Here is an 18,157-nt window from a genome sequence, read left to right on the forward strand (position 1 = left end):
AATGAACTGGTGAGGTGTCTTCTGAGGAAGCGTGTTCCCGTGAAAGAAGGTATGAGGGCCTGTGGCGTTTCGCAAAGCACATGGAACAAGTATGGGGCAAGGATGGCTTTTCCACTTGTTCCCTTGTTTTACTCAGTCTTTGCCTGTACTGTTCCCAAGCATCGCCTGAGCGGTAGCTTTTCGCTCATGCTGTCTCCCCTGCACGTCCTATGCCATGTTCTGGGCATGTCGTGTTGTTATATCGTTATTAGAAATGTGCTTTGCAACTGGAACACAGTCCACATAAAGTGGGGAAAAAAAGACAAATGGTGAGTAAAGTAAACTTTATTTTGCACAGCCTTAGGCTTAGTAGTGCTGAGTGGGGCGGACGAGAGAGTTTCACTTCAATCTTCAAACACTCCTCAGTGCCTTTGACTCGTGTTTTAATTCCAGCCACCAGCTCATTTATAATAAATGAAGTTCCTGAAAAGAAAAACTACGCGAACGCCGAGTTTGATAAACTTATGGAATATAGTACGTTACCTTTTTCGATTACAAACGGAAGTCTATTCTCACGTCCTGTCACTTTAAATCCTATTAAGTGCAATATTACCGTGGACTTCCTCAGGACTCGAGTTTGATATAATATATAGCCCCTCTAATTTAGATGCAGCTGATATTACAGTATTGCTCTTTAAAATGAATGTTGTTACACTATTTTATTATTGTTTGTACTATTATCCCTTACTATTTACCCAGATCTTTTAACATCCATGCAGTAAACACTGAAGTACAAAAAAGCAACTTTTAAACTGGTGTCGTTTTAACCGTAACGGTGATACTGTATTTAGAGATATTTCCATAGTGTGAGTACAGGAGTAGTTCAGAGAGTCTCCCCGGAGAGCGCGAGCCCGAGCCCGTTTCCCAGGATGCTTTGCGGCGGCTGACAAGTGGATCCAAGATGGCGTAGAAAGTGAAGGTAGGTGCGAGTAGACTTCCCCTTTCCACTCTGTCCGGGTGGGCTTCCTCCTCTTCGTCCGAGACGCTTTTGCGTCCGTGCGTAACTTTGCACCGGAGACGACGCGGCTGAGTGGCGGCGAGCCGCTGACACGCGGTGTGTTGACGGTAAACGAGGGAGGTGCGGAGCAGGCCCGCGTCCCGCCGGCGGAGCGACCCGTCCGTCCGGTGGAGGAGGACCGCGCTCGGCCTGCGCTCGGTACAGAGCCGCTCCTCTTTCAGTCATCCTTCCCGCAGTGGTGTTCGTGGCCCTCGGCGCGCAGCTGCACGCAGCTCTGTTGTTTGCTGGAGTTTGGGAGCGAATGTGGCTGCGCAGCGACTCTGGAGGATGTTTGAGCAGTTTAGCTTAGCAGAGAGAGAGAGCTGAGGGATCCATTGCATCACTGGCAGTGGGGATATACACACACATCATAGTCGCTGCTCTAACTGTATGGTCTGCCTGGGTGTCCTTCTATGCGTGTGTAGCTGCACAGCACTGCTCTCTCTGTCCGCTCACTCACTGTGTGTGTGTGTGTGTGTGTGTGTGTGTGTGTGTGTGTGGGGGGGGGGTACACCAGCACACGTTTGGCACAGCAGATCATGTTGTCCAGTGGAGCTGTCTTGTGTTCACTGCCTCTTTGTGTCCATTGAGGTTCACTGGTGTTTATTGGTGTCCCCTAATTTTGGACTTAGTTGTTTCGCTGGTGTACATTTTTACTCGCCCTTTAATATTGTTCTGCACTTTCATATGTTCAACACTTTGATATGCAGCCTGTTAACTTAAGTCATGCACACACTCTTACATTTACCTGTGACCAGTGTGTAGCTATAGTGAACCTGAACCTCACAGACAGACCTTCATCACTGAATTCTGCCTAGTATTGGTGTTGATCATGGTGTGGTTTTGCCAATGTGTTTTTCTCGTGTGTGTGTGTGTGTGTGTGTGTGTGTGTGTGTGTGTGTGTGTGTGTGTGTGAGAGAGTGAGTGAGTGAGTGTTATTTTTCCTCTTCCAACATGATGGACAAGGAGCAGCACTTAAATGGACACAGGACGTCTATTATTAACTGACCCGGAATCCAAAGATAGACTGTTTATATTTTTATCGCAGCTAACAAATGACCTTTTATGGTGTGATCCTGTCAGATAACACCTTATCATTTGTTTATTTTAATTTGTTTAGTGTTAGGTGTTTTGTTTTTCCCTGCTGTTATGGTTATAAATGCAGTTACCTACTTGATGGAAAACTTTTTCAAGGTCCTGTTGATTGGGAGTTAAAAACGGACTAGGAGGGATTGGAGATCACTTGGACGAACAAAGCAGTTTGTCATGTTCATCCAGGGATGTCATATCTTTTGTACTTTGTTAGCTAGTTAGTCAGGTAGCTTTGTAAATTAACTACATTAAGCAGTAGTGATTGTAATATGACACAGTTGTGTGAAAGTGTTTTTCCTCATATTTGACCCCATCGTCTTGGTTCCTGTCTATGGCATAATTTTTTTTCCATATTTAATGTGCACTGATATTGGCATTATTGTATTAATTTACAGCTGTGTCCAAGAAGGCGTGTTGTCCTTCCAGCTCTAAGCATGGAAACCATACAGGTTATAACTAACTGCAGTACACAGTATTCATGATGGTATTTATAAACCAATATTGCTGGCCTGTTCTCATTCTGCCTCTTGTGTATAGGCTGTTATTTTCCTTATCAGTTGATGTACTTTGCAGATTTTAGGTGTTTTGAAAGTTCGGTAAGTATTTGTTGGTTTGTTTTAAGCCCCCAATGTAATTTAAATTTGTGCGTTGTTTTCAATACTTAAGTTTATGAATTGGGTTAGGAGTTGCCCTGAATAAGGAATGTTGAACATAGAAATGTCTTGTTGTTGTTGTAATATAAGTCTTGTTAGCTTCTACATTTAATCTAAGTGGTCAAGAAAAAATAATTCCAGATGAGGTTATTTCTGGTTCATGGTCTGACATGTCACTGATGCTCCATTGTAGTCCTTTCAACTACTCCATTTTCGGCAAGTTCTTGTCCAGACAGGGTTTCACTGATTTTGGAAACATACGGTGTAAGGCAGGGAACACCCTGGATGGGAGGCCAGAAATTGTATGCACATGCAGACACACACACAAGCTCATAGTGAATAGTGACTAGCCCACTAGAACAGTATTTCTTTGGAAGGTTATATATTAATTTAGCTCACAGTTTACTCAAAAGCAACATTAAGATGCTTACGGTGGTTTAACTATGTATGCAGTTTGGTCTCTTTTTTTTTTTTTTTTTTTCTTTTTCTTTTCTCCCCCTCCCCTCTCTTCTCCTGGAGCAGGTTAGCGTAAGTGCCTTACTCAAGAGTACTACAGCGTGAGAAGGGATTTGAACCTGGGTCCTTCAAGTGCTAGGGATTTGCTCTAACCACTATGCTTCCTGTTGCCCCTGTATGAGAGGTAGATGGGAGGGAAAACTCAGCAAACAGTCCCATACAAACAGAGTTAAGGCTACATTCCACAAACTCATTACATTGCTGTTGTGAAGGAATACCACTTCTCACACCATCTCATAGTAGTGTTTTACTGATCAGGATACTCTGTTTTGGGCAAGGAGGAAACAATAATATTTATGCACACAAGGCTCTGATAGGATGATTTTGAACTGCTGACTCTTGTTCACAGCCATCATCTCATGTACATGTCCTCATTTGAGTCTTCTCTTGTCACACTTGCTGAATTGTGTTTGTCCTGGTATTTTATGACACTGACTGCGTGCAGCCAGAACATCTTGATGTCCTCCTGCCTTTTTTGTTTCTGCTTTGTGCAAAACATGACTCATTCAGCACTTCTTTAGGTATGTTATGCTAAAGGGGACTGGATCATTTTCCTAACAATTAAACCTTTAAAAGTTAGCAACTGATGTAAAGAAGTAAATTCCAAAACATATTTTAGTTTCTCATATAATATATATTTCCCCACAAAAATCAAGACCAGCAGGGTTAAGCAACAAGTTCTTGTGAATCATCGGCAAGTTTGAATATAAAAACAGCTTGGGCTGAAATAGCTTTTGAAGTGACATGCTGCAGGATCTTCATATCCTTTAAAATGTGTAACACCATGCTACAGGGCAAAGCAGTGTATTGAAGGGACAGTATCCATCATTCAAATCGGTAACTGTGGCTGTTTTTGAAAAATGCTGAATTCCATATGTGAAATAAAGCCTGCATTAACAGCTGTCTTTTCAAGGCCTCAGTGTATCATCGGGTTTGTCCATTGCAGAAGGCAGTGTGGCTGGTGGCCATCTGCTGTTGTAGCCTGCATCTTTCAGGGTGGTAGTTCACAGTGGCCTCCTCAGCTGACATTTGTGCACATTTTTCTCCCCATCAGAGATTCTGTCCCTGAGTCATGGCGGACAGGAGGCCAGAGAGGTCATGTGAAGAAGCCTGCTTGTCGCTGGTGAGGCAGGAGTACGAAGCAGCCGTGAGTCACAGCACGGAGGCGCTCCTTGTACTCCGGCTACGGCCCCCCAGCCCCCCCACAGTGCCCCTCCGCAGCCGGGCCTTGCTGCTCCGCATCGCCGCCCTGTTGCAGCTGGTGAGACTGCAGCCTGATTGCTGATGCCCTCTTCTAACATGCATGTGACTCATCCTCTGTTATTGGTCTACTGCATGGGCCTCTGGCTGACACGACTGCTGTTGGTGCTGATGTTTGCTTCAGTAATGTTGTTAATTAACAACAAAAGGGAAAGTGCTTGTTCAAGAAGTCTGAACGAGATGAATAAAAATTTTCTTAGATTCCAAGTCACTATCTTGTGGGAATGGTTGTGAAAATGTGTAGTAAATCTACAGGGAAATGACTGTGCGATATTTGTGGAAAAAGACAGAATGATCACCATTTTTATGGTGAACTCAGGATACTTTAGATTGTCTTTCCTCAGTTATGTTAATTACAATTGCATTGGCACACAAATGTTGCTGAATAAACTGACTAGTTGGCCCAATTTAGGGAAGAAAACTGGCAAACAGTTTGAGACCCCTGGTCCACTAAATGACAAGCTGGGTTGACGGGTTTACGTTGTACTTATCTCAGTATACAGTGGTGTGAAAGTACCCTCTACTGCAGTTCTGTGGTTTTACATATCAGGACATAAGTAATGCTCATGTAGGGTTACTTATGAAGTAAATGGTTTTCTGTCTGTTAGCCTGTGGCCCATACCTCCTTACAAAACTTTTTTTTGCTCATTCACATTTCAGGCAATTAGTTTATATGCAGTTCTCTAAAGGGCCCTCCGTAACATGTCACTGGGGTTGAGGTCTAGGCTTTGACATTCTAAAACCCTTTTTTTTTTCCCTGTCACATGAGTCATAGATCTAGTGGCGTGCCTAGGCTTATTGTCTTGTTGCATGATCCATTTTTGGCAAAGCTTCAGCTGTCAGGCAGATGATGATCTCACATTTTTCTCTGGAATATGATGGTATGAGGAGGAATTCAGTGGGGGATTCTGATTGTGATGTAGGCAGTTCATGCTACAACAGAATAGCCCTATATCCTCACCTCTCCACCACTGTGCTTGATGGTTGTTATGAGGTTCTAGTGGCGATTATGCAGTGTTGTGCATTATGGCCAGACAGGTCCACCTCGGTCTTGTCTGTCAAGGAGAGACTCATCTGCTTCACTCTGGTGCATTTTTCCAAGTGTGAGCCATGCTGCGTGTTTTTTTTTTGGACGGAAAAAACCTGTTTTCTCCAAGCCACCTTTCCATGAAGACCATATGTGTTCAGTGTTTTCCTAGAGGTAGTCATGAACTCTATCATTTATTGTGTTGACAGAGTAGATCATAAGATGTAGCTTTTGGGTTCTTTGCAGATTCTCTAAGCATCACACAGTTTGATCTTGGGGTGAATTTTCAGGCATACCTATTTTGTATATTGTCACCTCTCTTCAGAGTACTCCATCTGTCAGTGATTTTTCTCACTGCAGGAGGATGAACTCTCTATTGTTTAGAAAGGGCATTAGAACCCATCCCATGCTGATGAACAGAAACCATACATACACATACAACCAACCTGACATCATCATCAGATATCTTTTATCCTTGGCATGCTGTGTTAATGCAAACCAAAATGCTCCAAACTGTCAGTTTATACTTTTATATACACGTGAAAACGCTTCCTGATGATCAACTAGTGGTGTGCGCTTAATTGGCAGCACCTGGTTCTAATTACTGTATTAACTGATACTGATCCATTAATCCTGGACTTTCTCACATGACGTCAGTATGTTGACTTATTTTTGGCTGAATAAATAATGCAAAAGTAAAATCTGTTATGTGAGATTAGATATGTCTGCTGTTAGGATTTGGTGAGGACTAGATCAGAGTTAGTTTTATCCTAATGTGTAAACCATAGAACTGAAAGAAGGTGCATCTCCTTTTCACATTACTGTATATAAGCATAATGCTTTGGATGTTGAAGAATTTTGGAAGCATACAAATGTTTAGCTTAGCTAGCCGTGCTTTTGATGAAAGGCATAAAATTGATAGATGCTGATGGCAGTTTTATTTAAATATTTAGTTTCTGGAGTTTCATAGAATTTTTTTTATTCAGCAGATTAATAGTTGAGAGAAAAAAATTGCTGAGTGAGGCTCGTAAAATGTGTTTGCGTAGAGGGTAGTTTGCAGACGAAATTTGTGTACTGGTTTACCCTTGGGATTTCTGAAATTCTTGAAACAGGACTGGTATGTTGGCACTGTCCTGGAGAAATTCTACAGACACTTTGAGCTCTTGATCTGGCACACTCCCAGTTCTGCTCCTGTGTGGCTTGCAGCCATGCAAACCTCACAGGCAGACGGTGCCGGAGTCAGCTTGCCTGTACTTTGTCTGCCAAGGGATGCACATGGCTCCCCTGGCTGGAATGGGCTGGCCAATAAGGAAGGATCTTGGTAAATTTATCATTATGTAACTGCAGATATTGATGCTGCTTTATTGCCACCAGGATGCTGCTGTGTTTTCCACGTAATAACTAATTTGTATTGCAGTCACCAGGGGGCAGCACAGCTAATGTTTTCCACTATACTGTTATTATAATTTGTTTGTATTGAGCGTTTCTGTATGAATGGCTGCTGATCCAAAATATTATTTATATTTTCCCCACCTGGACCATGAAACTTCTGGCTGGAGACTTCAAGAATTACTTATCCGTGGAATTGTTGAAGTTAATTTCTTCAGTTTTTTTTTTTGTCTATGTGAGATTACTTTTGTGGTCTCTTAAAAAATGTTCCTATTGGATAACCATACTGTCAATTTCTGCCAACAGAAAAAGTATGATCAAGCAGATGAAGATTGTAAACATGGTGAGTCCACTTTGCAGTGAAAAGACTATTTAGCATTTTGAGAAGGCGGCCGATCAAAAGGACTTAAAATGTGTGCTGTAGCTTGCAGGGAGATTGTCATTTTGGTCTGAAATTGTGTGCTCCATGACTTTTTTCTGCTCTATGATGAGTTGAAAAGATGTCACTGCTGATCAGACTCTGTAAATATAATTTTTTCTCTTTAATTTTTGTATTACCTTTCACAAAGACAGTAAGTTCAGAATGTTCTCTTGTGACTTTTTTTTCCCCCTTTTTTCTTTTTTTAAATAAATACCCCTAGTTTTGGCGGAGGAGTTGGCCAGAGGAGATGGGTCATTTCAGGCCAGCCTGCACAGCATGCTTGTGGACGGCAGCCTACAGGAAGTGTCTAGTATTCTCTCCAAGTCACTCTTCGGGGAACCTCTGGTAAACTGTCTGTTTACTTTGCCTGCCCCCCTCCTCTCCTGTTTTTTCACGAGAATCCAGTTGAACCAGGTGTTGTTTGAGAACAGGTTGTTTCCAACGCAAACAGCTGCTTTGTCATTGGTTTTAATCCAACATGTGTTCCCTTGGTAAAATCATGCTGGATAATAATTTCCTTCTTCAGTGACTGAAGTGGGCTGTGCTGTTATGACCAATGCCGAGTAAAAATGCAGGCTTGGTGTTGCTGTTCTCATTCATTGTTTGCTTTTGGTAGAACCTTGAGTTATTTAGGGTTCTAGAATGGTCTATTCAGCTGCTGTATGAGGAACTGCGGTCTCTTTTTACATGCTCTCTGTACTACGCTGTTTCCCCACTGTACACTTACAGTTCAAATCTTGAGAGTATGAGCAAAATGTGGTTTTTTTGGGGTAATTCAAAATCAGATTTTAGGCTTCATTGTGTTTACAAAAGAGAGGTAATGAAACTGGACAAGCATACAGTGTGCAATACTTCAGAGGTAGTGTGTTAATTTTACAGTTTGAAGAACAGAAGGCTAATGCTTCAAAAGGTTAGTTTTGGTTCTCCCTGAAGTGTTTGCACTTTTTCTTTTTTCTTAAAGCAAGTTTTTAGTCAGATTTCTTCATTATTGGTGTATTTACCAAATCAGCTGTAAATGCAGATCTGTATTGCAATTTTAAAATTCACTTTCACTGTTTTCCATTTGATTTAAGAAGTACTGTTTAAATGGTCCCTTAACAGTATAACATTTGTTTTTATTTGTTTAGAATGGAATCATTACTAAGGATCTCTCCAGACTGAAAGTGCTTCTCTCAGAAATTGAAGTAAGTGATCATGCGCATTGGTATGGTGTGATATTGTGTAATTTGCTGTTTTGCGATTGAATACTACCTCTGTTGCCTTCCGGTATATTTATAGCCAGAAATGTGCTTATTTTATGTCCGTATGTTTTAATTCCACTGGTTTTTCCTTTTTTGCTTGATTGTTATAGTCGCTGTTACTAATATATTTTCTAAGCTTTAAATCCTTTTGCTGTGTGACTGTATAGAGTTTGTGTATTTCAATGTTTTGTTGCACAAACAGCTATTGTTGGTGACTTTTTCAGGTCATTATTGATAGGACTCAGATCATATCTACACGATATTGTGCAATTTAAGTTGGAGAAAAGCAGCTTGCATGCTGATACTTGTAATAACACACAAATCCTACCCGTAACTTGGTGTTCTCTGATGAAAGTTTCACTCGCAGACGTGACCTCCAGAGATTTTTGGACAATTTGTTTTATCGTATTTTAAAACTTGAAATGTTTGCCAGTTTTATTTCATATCCCAAGTTTATTCTGTCATTTATATTTAGATTTTTGGTGCTAACATCTGACTTTATTTCCTAGGTTCTGCAAATGTTGCATATTTCTGTTCTGACAGGCATATCTGCTGATGTCAGAATCTAAATTTCCAGTAGTTTAGAAATAAAGTGTGCTGTTTTTATAAATGTTGCTCTGTCCTCCTGTTTTTTTTTTGCAGAAGTTGAGTAGTAAGATGGCCTCTGTTTACAGTGAAGACAATGATGAAGGCAAGTGCTTTGCACCTCCTGCACTGCTACATTATTACTTTCAGGACCTGATGAAAATGGATCACCTTATCTGTTTTTATCGTAACTGATGTGTCTCGCCTACCTAGCATCCTTTTCTTTTCATACTAAAAGACTGTTGCAGAATCCATGTGGCAGGGCTAAAGGGGAATAAGTGGCATAATAGTTAACAAATAGGACTCTGCATTCAGAGTTTTGCTGTTCTTTTTCCTGAGGTGATGTTTCCTATGTGCCAAACTTCACATGGCTTGTTGAACCTTTCACAGTTCTGGTTCATTGTGCAGTTTCTAAGCTGGGTAAATGATTTGCAAAAATTAATCTGGTCAGCATCATGGATGTATAGGATTGAGTTTACTTCGAATCCCTCACTCAGCAGACGTGCAAGATGGCTGGCTGTTCCGCCCTCCACCCCGAGGAGTGACAAGCAGTGAGGAGTATACCCTTTGTAAAAGGTAATGTGGGTCCTGAAAGGACTGTCTCAAGCAGCTGGGGACAGCTGTAGCGTAGTAGTTAGAGCTGCTGTCTTTGCACCCAAAAGTCTCAGGTCTGAATCCCACCATCGGTTGTAGTGCCCCTGAGCGAGGTACTTACCCTGAAATTGTTCCTGTAAATTACACAGCTGTATAAATGGGTAAATAATTGTAAGTAGTTCAATATTGTAAGTCACTTTGGAGAAAAGCTTCAACTGAATGAATAAATGTAAATGTAAATACAAAACCAAATAAAATTTTGAAACAGTGTATAAACCCTTTACAAGAAATTAAAACTGCAGTTTGTTTCACTGGAAAAATTGCAAGATCTTGTAGCCGAATGTGTACACGTACCACGTCAATAGTGACTGAGTTTCTATAAGTCTCTCTGCCCTAAACATAAATAACAAACGCTAACAGCTCTCCTCCACTGTATGCATGGAGAATCCACACAAGACCTCTGTGTCCTGGCAGAGCAAAACTGAAGAAAAAGGTGTACCTCCTGGTTCCCCTTAGGTTTTATAATACAAAATGTTTCTGATCATGAAATAAAAAAGAATTGAACAATGAGTGCCCATTTGTGTGTTTATGTGCATGCCAGATTCCTGGAGCAGGGGCTCTGCAGGTACGGCGCCCAGTGCACTTCGGCTCACTCGCAGGAGGAGCTGACGGAGTGGCAGAAGCGCTATGCTTCCCGCCTTATCCGTCTCAAACAGCAGCAGGAGAGCCGCCACTTCACTGAGAACTACATGGAGGCACTCATCGAGAAGTGGATGAACTCTCTGACTCCCGAGAAAGTGGTAGGCCCCACAGTATCTGTTTGTCCATCATCTGCCAACAGAGAGTGTTAGTGCAAAGCGCAGTGTCAACCTAAGTGTTCAGTAGTGCTGACATCTTCCCCGCTAAGGACTGATTCACCCTGCATCTCGAAGCTGTCACAAGTCTGAAAGATTGCCTTGTGGTTTTGTTTGATTTTTGATTGATTCTGACATCTCAAATTCCCCTAAGTTGTTACGTGGCCTCAGATGAGCTGTAAGAAGGTTTTCAGCCTTAGTTGAATAAAGAAAATTGCAGACTCCTTGTTTTTATTTTATTTTATTTTTCTCCTTTTTAGTTAAGTGAATACCTGGATGGTGTGACAGTGGAGCACAGCTCAGATCTCTCAGTAACCGTCACCACTAAGAAATCGTCCCACTCCTGGACATTCTCCCTTTTCTGTAAGGTAAAACATTTCCCGCATGCTCTGGAGATTGCTTCCCAGTGTTACTCATTGGGATGTACAGTTGTACTGCTCCTGCCATTACTGTCAAGGTTTATTGTATTGTTCTTGCATACTTTCTTTGTTAAAATTAAGAACACAATCTTACTTTATTTCCAGTTTTGGCAAATCAGTGCTGAGAATGGAAGATATGAAAGGCATTGAAATAATTTTTCACCTGCATTCTCTCGTTTTCTCAGCCTGCCCGGACGCTATATCGTATTGCCCTGCTCTATGATGCCCATAGACCTCATTTCTCTATCACGGCTGTGCTGGCGGGTGACTCATCCACCCAGGTCCGCCAGGAGGTGGCTGCTGGCTGCCAAGAGTGGACTGGGGATGGCCTGGCACAGAATGGCATGGACCACTGTGTGTACAAGGTGGAGGTGGGCTTCAGCACGGAGATATTTGGGACTTTCCGGCAGACCATAGTGTTCGACTTTGGCTCTGAGCCGGTGCTGATGCAGAGGGTCATGGTGGATGCTGCTTCAATAGAGGGTACGTGTCTTCGGGACTTTATGGACAGTGGTTTTTCCTGACTCTGATGGCACTGTTTGTTTTACAGCAGCTGGGCTGAGGGGGTTCACTAGGGTGGGAGATTTGATGAGTTGCATATCATCTGTTGTGCTGAATAAAATGGTTCAGATGTCGAAGGCTACAGCAGCATGATTACCACCCACAAACTGCAGGGCTCCTTCCTTCCAGTCCAGTTTTACTATTCCAAGGTGCTGTAAAAACCAGTGCTCTGTGCTGTCTTCATTAAAGTAGCTGGACTTACTGGACTGAAAGATTGTACCGTAGCGATGAGAGAGAATAAGTGATTTAGTGAGAACTACTGTTTTAACATTGAACTAGATTATTGTCCTTAATTGTTCAGAAACTAGGACTGATGTAAATTGCCACAGTATGCAGGCTGTCAACAACAAAGAGAAAGTAAATAAGGTAGTTTGGCAATAGTAAAAAAAATTTTTTAGTTTAATATTAAAGTGCACATTTTCTTAATCTCTTGCTTGACAAGACAAGCAGTAAAAGTCACTTTCGTGTACTCGTCATTTGTGTAAGAGGCCTAATTCCTTCTGTAATCACTCCGTTAGGCAAATTCCTGGTTTAAGGTTTCTCTTATAAAAATGGTTCACAGATGAAAATTAATATTACTTAAGTTGTCAATTAAAAACCTTTCTTCAGTTATTTAATTTAATCTTGTACAGAGAACTTAAACATTTCCATTTGTAACACGAGTTATTTCTGGCTTGTGTTTTCGTGTTATATTTTTCTTCCTTCATCCATTCATTATCATTTTCAATAGGGTTGTCGTGGTTTGGAATCAACCATGTATGCACATGGTGTGAGGAAAAAGTATACCCTGGATTGAGACATTTTGATAGTTTGATAAATGTTTATTATGTAAACAATTTCACAGGACCACTGTCTGTGTTCATTCTGCGTAGCACACAGACATTATGCCTTTAGAGGTGCTACGTAGCGTTGCTAATTGTTTGGCACTAGATGATCTTCATTTTGATTGTGAGATTAAGACTTTATTTATGGTAGTGTCAAGATAATCATGCTGTTAACTCCGTTTATAGGATTGTGACATGTATTTGGCAGCACAAAGGGTGGAGGGAAGAGGAACAAAGTCCGTGCCACCCTTTATTTAAACTACCAGTAGGATGTTGCTCGACCCTGGGAATTAGGCCAGAGATAATCCACACACCTGACCTTCCTTGTGTTAAGTCCCTTACTCTCCTCTTACCAGTCACTGTTTCTGAAAATATTCTGAAAAGTACACAAAGTTTCACATCTATCTTGGGGACAGCTGATAATGTAGTGGTTAGAGCTACTGCCTTTGGATCCAAAGATTGCAGGTTTGATCTCAGCTATAGTACCCTTGAGCAAGGTACTTATGTTAAATTGCTCCAGTAACATTACCCAGCTGTATAAATGGGTAAATAATTGTAACCTTAACACTGTAAGTCGCCTTGGAGAAAAGCATCAGCTAAATGAGTAAATGTATCTTGACTCTGTCCTTAGTCCTGCTTGCTGAAAGGATTCCTCATGTTACAATTATTTAACTGAGTTAACAATTACATATAGTTTATTTCTGTAAGGACTTAAAAACTGCAGTTTGAATTGTGCTCTTTCTGTAGTGCTCTTGAGCAAAGTACTTACCCTGAATTGCTCCAGAAAAAATTACCCTGCTGTAAAAATGGGTAAATAACTGTAAGTAGCTCACCATTGTAAATGGCTTTGGAAAAAAGTCAAAGAAATGAATAGAATTGAATTTGCTGTTTTCGTTATAACATTAGTTGACAACTGATGGTTGTGATTTCTTGAAATTGTCAGTTTGATGGGAAGTAGTTTGCCCCTGTTCTCCTGTGCTAAGTACAATTAAGTTTATGTGCATAGTTATATGAAGTTGTTTTCTCTGATTTTCTTGAATTTTCCCCTAAATGTTTATTCTCTTTACTTTGTCACAGTGAATGGGACTTGGGAATCACGTATGTGGAGTTGAAAGGAGATATGTGGTTGTAATGTCTGTTGTGTCCATATTAAGGTTGCATGTAGGACTTGCGTCGAAATTAAATGATTGAGTATTGGGTAAAAATGCTCGTGTTATTTATAAAAGGGAATATATTTTCATATGCCATTGTAATCATTTTTTCATTCTACACAACAGCATTTTGCAAAGGATGTCTTTGCCTTGCGATTTTTTTTTTTTTTTTTAAAAAATCTGAGTTATGTAAATGTTTAGCTGACCCTTCTTCATGAAACACACCACACACTACTTTCCATTTATGAACCACTTTGTTTCCTTTCACGGGTACAGTGGCATGGCTGGGGACTGGAACCTACATTCAGCATTTAGTCCTTTTTAATCAACTCTTATCCTTAGCGATGGCTTGCATGTTTTGCTTCCCCTTCAGATTTGGAACACCTGATGCAGGCACGACAGCAGCTCCAGATGAGTGCCAAGCGCTGGGACTCGTCCTGCAAGACTATTGTGGAGTTCGGGCCCAGCGAATGCTTGGAGCTGGAGCGCAGCCTGCTGGCACGGTACCAGATCCCCCTGTCAGCCGACCAGCTCTTCACGCAGTCTGTCCTGGACCGCACCCTCACCAAAGAGAACTATCAGGCCCGACTCCATGACCTGCTGTACATCGAGGAGATCGCTCAGTACAAGGAAGTCAGCAAGTGCGTTCTGCTTTTATATTATTATTATTATTATTTAGCTGACAGTTTTTTTTTTTTTCAAAGCAATTTGCAAGGTTTTCTTTGCATATTGAGTTATTTTAAATGGTTTACCCATACACCAGTTGGGTAATTTTACTGAACCAATTCATGATAAGTACCATGCTTAGGGAAAGTACAGTGAAAGCAGGGATTTAAGTCTGGGTCCTTAAAAGATGGTGGCTCTAACCACTTTGATAGCCGCAAACCCCAATACCATGATAATAGTATTGTAAAGGGAAACTTGGTCTCTCTTACATCATGCTGTGCATTGCTTTGGTTAAAAGTGTTTGCTAAATGAATAAGCGCTAACTTCGTTCTTCTTTCAGCACAGGCTGTCACACATCTGAAGTAGAACTGTAATGCACAACTTGTTTTGAAGATATGTTTACATGGATAAATACAGCCATCCGACAGCTGCTTTGCTTTTCTTACAATGACCACACTCATCCCATAAGTTACACTTACTTTAATTCAGAAAATATTTTTTTCTTAGTTTTTTTTCTGCTTTATATGGACATGAAATGATGTGAAACCAGCTGTTGCAGTAAGGCAGTAGGTTCTCATTGGAGACTTTCAGGCAGATGGTTTATTTTATTTGATTGACAGGACTCCTTTACAGTTGTGCTTAGGAGTAAGAACAAAGTTTATTCTTTAAAGTTGAATAGTTAGTATCTCAGGTTGACCTGTGTGCTCTCAACAATGCAAACTGCCATTACCAGAAGTGGTACTTATTTTTGACTTAATACACTAGGCTTGCTTTTCTGATTTTGCAAGGTGAGTAGGTGGATTAAACAGGTTTCCTAATGAATTGCTTCTTTCCTGCAGTGTCTCCATCCTTGTCAGAGACTGTGATTTATACTTCATGGCAGTTTTTATCTTCACCCCTCAGTCAAACTCCCCAAACTCTCACCTCACTTTAGTGATATCCAGTTTTATCAGACATTGCTTGGGTGCATTACCTCCTACCCACTCTCCACCACTTCAGCAGCATGCCTCAGACCGCAAGGTCTGCACTTTTGACACATCTTAATGCTGTTGGCTTTATGGCAGTGTACTGGACAGGTTTTGCCAGTGTTGCTTAGATTATACTGCTTCTCATAGCAGGTACAGTTATTGCTGAATTTTGGTCCCTATCTGTTTCACATGGAAGGGATGAGTGGCTGCGTTATGGTGGCACAGCAGATAGTACTGGGGCCTTACAGCCGCATAGCGGTGGGTTCAAATGTGTGACTGAATCTGCCTCAGTCTGTCTGGACTTTGCATGTTTTCCCAGTGTTTGGGTAAGATCCACCCATAATACAACAATGTATCTTTCAGGTAATTTTTAAAATTATTTTAAATTGCCGTGAGAGACAGACAGACAGACAGACAGACAGAGTGATTGCTGTGTGTGCATTAGTATCCCATCCCGGGTGTACCCTTCACTTTGCTACAAGGCTTGACCACTATCACCCTGTGCTGGGCACACTGTTAAAAATGAGGTAAATAGGAATAAGAGCACCATGTCCCCAAATGCTTAATCTTTTAGTTCAGTTTTTAAGAATGTTTAGTTTACCTTAAGTTTACCTGCTTGGCTGTGTTTTGTGAATTTGCCCATGAATACTAGGCAGATGTTGGCCTGTAATGGCTTTTGTCTAGATTTTTCTTCACCACAAGGTGTCAGAGGAGGTCTTCCTGTCTGAGTTGGCTGCACAGTAGGCCTCCATGTCTTTCTTAAGGGAATCTTTGAACAACCATGTTCAGCCACTCTTTTTCTTTCACGTTTTGATGTGAAGGGGTAATTACAAGTAGAAATGACAATGAGCCAATATTAGCTGATATACATATATGATGTGCATGTGAAGTGGAGATTGTTGTAGTGTATCAACTCATTGTAAACAATAGTATATAACAATAGTAATAACAATAGTTGCCACTGGAAGGTAAAACGTTCAAATCACACCTCTTGCTGTAGTAGCCTTGATTAAAATATTTAGCTTAAATGACAATACAATAGCAAGTATCCAGCTTTATAAAGAGATAAATAATTGTAAGGGGGCTCAATACAAAAACAAAATTTCAAGACACCTTGGAAAAAATTGTTAGCTAAATGAATTAATTTTGTTAAACAAAAATGTGCTGAACTGTGAACTCTCAAGGCAGTGTGCTGTACACATTGCTCATATTTTCATAAAAGCTATGTAGGGATGACAAGAGACCTGATTTACTAGAGCAGAAGCAGGATATTGCTGCAACAGACAGATAGTCGAGTGACAGTAGGTAATTGATAACGGGAGCCTAAGAACCTGGACTGAAGAAAACTAAAACCTGCACCCACCTGGCATCTAGTCTGCTTTCTGCTTAGAAAAAGAACCTTTCTGTCTGCATTTCTCCAAGTGGATGTGTGTAACTGTTTCTATGCAGGCTGCAGAAGTGCAGTGTCTGTAGTGTAAAAGGGATCTTGTTAGCATTCTCAGAAATTAGTTTGATAAAATAGTCCGTCTGTCCCCACTGTGCTGCTTCAGCACCTGTTGCTCTGTGTAACAAGGTGAGTGGTGGACAGTGTTATTCCCATAAGCAGGTGTTGATTACAGCCAGGTCCAAAGTGAAATCCCCAGTGTTGACAGCACTGTCCATTTCCCAACGCTTATCGTTCATCACCACACCTCCATTTGCAATGTGTCTTTGCTTTGTAATCACACCTTGCTTATTCCTGCCCCGTAATTATTTCCCTGTTCCTGTTACAAGAAATGTAAGTTAATTTTTTTTGCTCATGTCATATTTTTTCAGTGTTTTAGAATTGAGCGTGGAGCATATTTGCAATTAATTAATACTATAATAAGCCGTTGCTTATGTGATCTGGTCCCTTAGGTTTAACATCAAGGTGAACCTACAGCTGGTGTCCAGCTTCATGCTGACGGGCATCTCTGGTGGTGCAAAGTACGCCCAGAATGGGCAGCTGTTTGCCCGCTTCAAGCTGACGGAGACCCTGTCTGAGGACACGCTGGCTGGCCGTCTGGTCATGACCAAGGTGAACTCCGTTCTGCTGCTGCCCTTGGGCCGCGATCGAATCACACAGCCACCTGGAGTCAAAGAGCGTGTCTATGAGGCGGTTATAGAAGAGAAGACCAAGGAGTACATCTTCTTGCGCATCTGTAAAGACTGCTGCGAGGAGCTGTCGCTGCAGCCCGACCAGGAACTGCAGGTACGCAGGCACATGCTAAGCCCACATTTACTGCTTTTCCTTGTCTTGGTGCTGTCTTTCTATCTGATTGTTGGGCATGAGAAAGACCCCCGCTACAACACTAAGGCAGAGCTGTTTATCTCATGTCAGTTTTTTATTTCTATAATGTATCATTGGTAAGTTGTTTCTTTTAAAGGTCTTTAGTTTTGATTATGATTTTAAAACATTTAGGTGGTCAGAAGTGGCAGAATATAACTGGACACATTTTTTGGAGGTCGTGACTTGTGTGGTCGTCCTGGGTGTTTGAAGAGAAATTTAAATTGTGAACACAGATCATCTAGGATGGTACAGAGGAATGCACTTCCCTTTAGCATTCGCTCATTTCTACCATTTTAGCATTTTTATTGCCTTGCCGTTTTTGGAGTGCTAAAATGATTAGGCTGGACAGTACCCCAGCCGACAAGCGTGATGGGATTTTCAAGGACCGGCTTCAAAGGTGAAAAGCCCCATGTTGATTACGACTAAAGAAGGTTACACATCAGTGGAAATGAGAGCCCACTGGAGATTATTCTCCCAGGGGTGGTGTTTTTATTATTATTACTTTTTTCCCCTGATGTGAGTGTGTTCAGCATCAGTAATTACTAGACCATTGATGCTGATGCCATTAAGGCTGGAATTATCAATTGTCATC

General features: G+C 41.3%; 1 protein-coding gene across 2 annotated transcripts in view; it reads left to right on the top strand.

The window, feature by feature from the left end:
* The first annotated feature begins 909 nt into the window (after window positions 1–909).
* helz (helicase with zinc finger) overlaps window positions 910–18,157 on the top strand; it is a 52,508-nt gene continuing 35,260 nt past the window's right edge. The window contains exons 1-12 of one of the 2 annotated variants that reach the window (XM_018761528.2): window positions 910–958; window positions 4,352–4,558; window positions 7,280–7,316; window positions 7,615–7,739; window positions 8,522–8,578; window positions 9,278–9,326; window positions 9,721–9,796; window positions 10,416–10,614; window positions 10,929–11,036; window positions 11,273–11,570; window positions 13,997–14,264; window positions 17,154–17,487. In XM_018761528.2, the coding sequence (XP_018617044.2) occupies window positions 4,370–4,558; window positions 7,280–7,316; window positions 7,615–7,739; window positions 8,522–8,578; window positions 9,278–9,326; window positions 9,721–9,796; window positions 10,416–10,614; window positions 10,929–11,036; window positions 11,273–11,570; window positions 13,997–14,264; window positions 17,154–17,487 (1,740 nt within the window). In that variant the 5' untranslated portion in view covers window positions 910–958; window positions 4,352–4,369. Of the gene's footprint in view, window positions 959–4,351; window positions 4,559–7,279; window positions 7,317–7,614; window positions 7,740–8,214; window positions 8,305–8,521; window positions 8,579–9,277; window positions 9,327–9,720; window positions 9,797–10,415; window positions 10,615–10,928; window positions 11,037–11,272; window positions 11,571–13,996; window positions 14,265–17,153; window positions 17,488–18,157 lie in introns of those variants that run through there. The other variant, XM_029246776.1, reaches the window with a different exon arrangement.

Source organism: Scleropages formosus, chromosome 20, assembly GCF_900964775.1.
Source record: "Scleropages formosus chromosome 20, fSclFor1.1, whole genome shotgun sequence".
NCBI lineage: Eukaryota > Metazoa > Chordata > Actinopteri > Osteoglossiformes > Osteoglossidae > Scleropages > Scleropages formosus.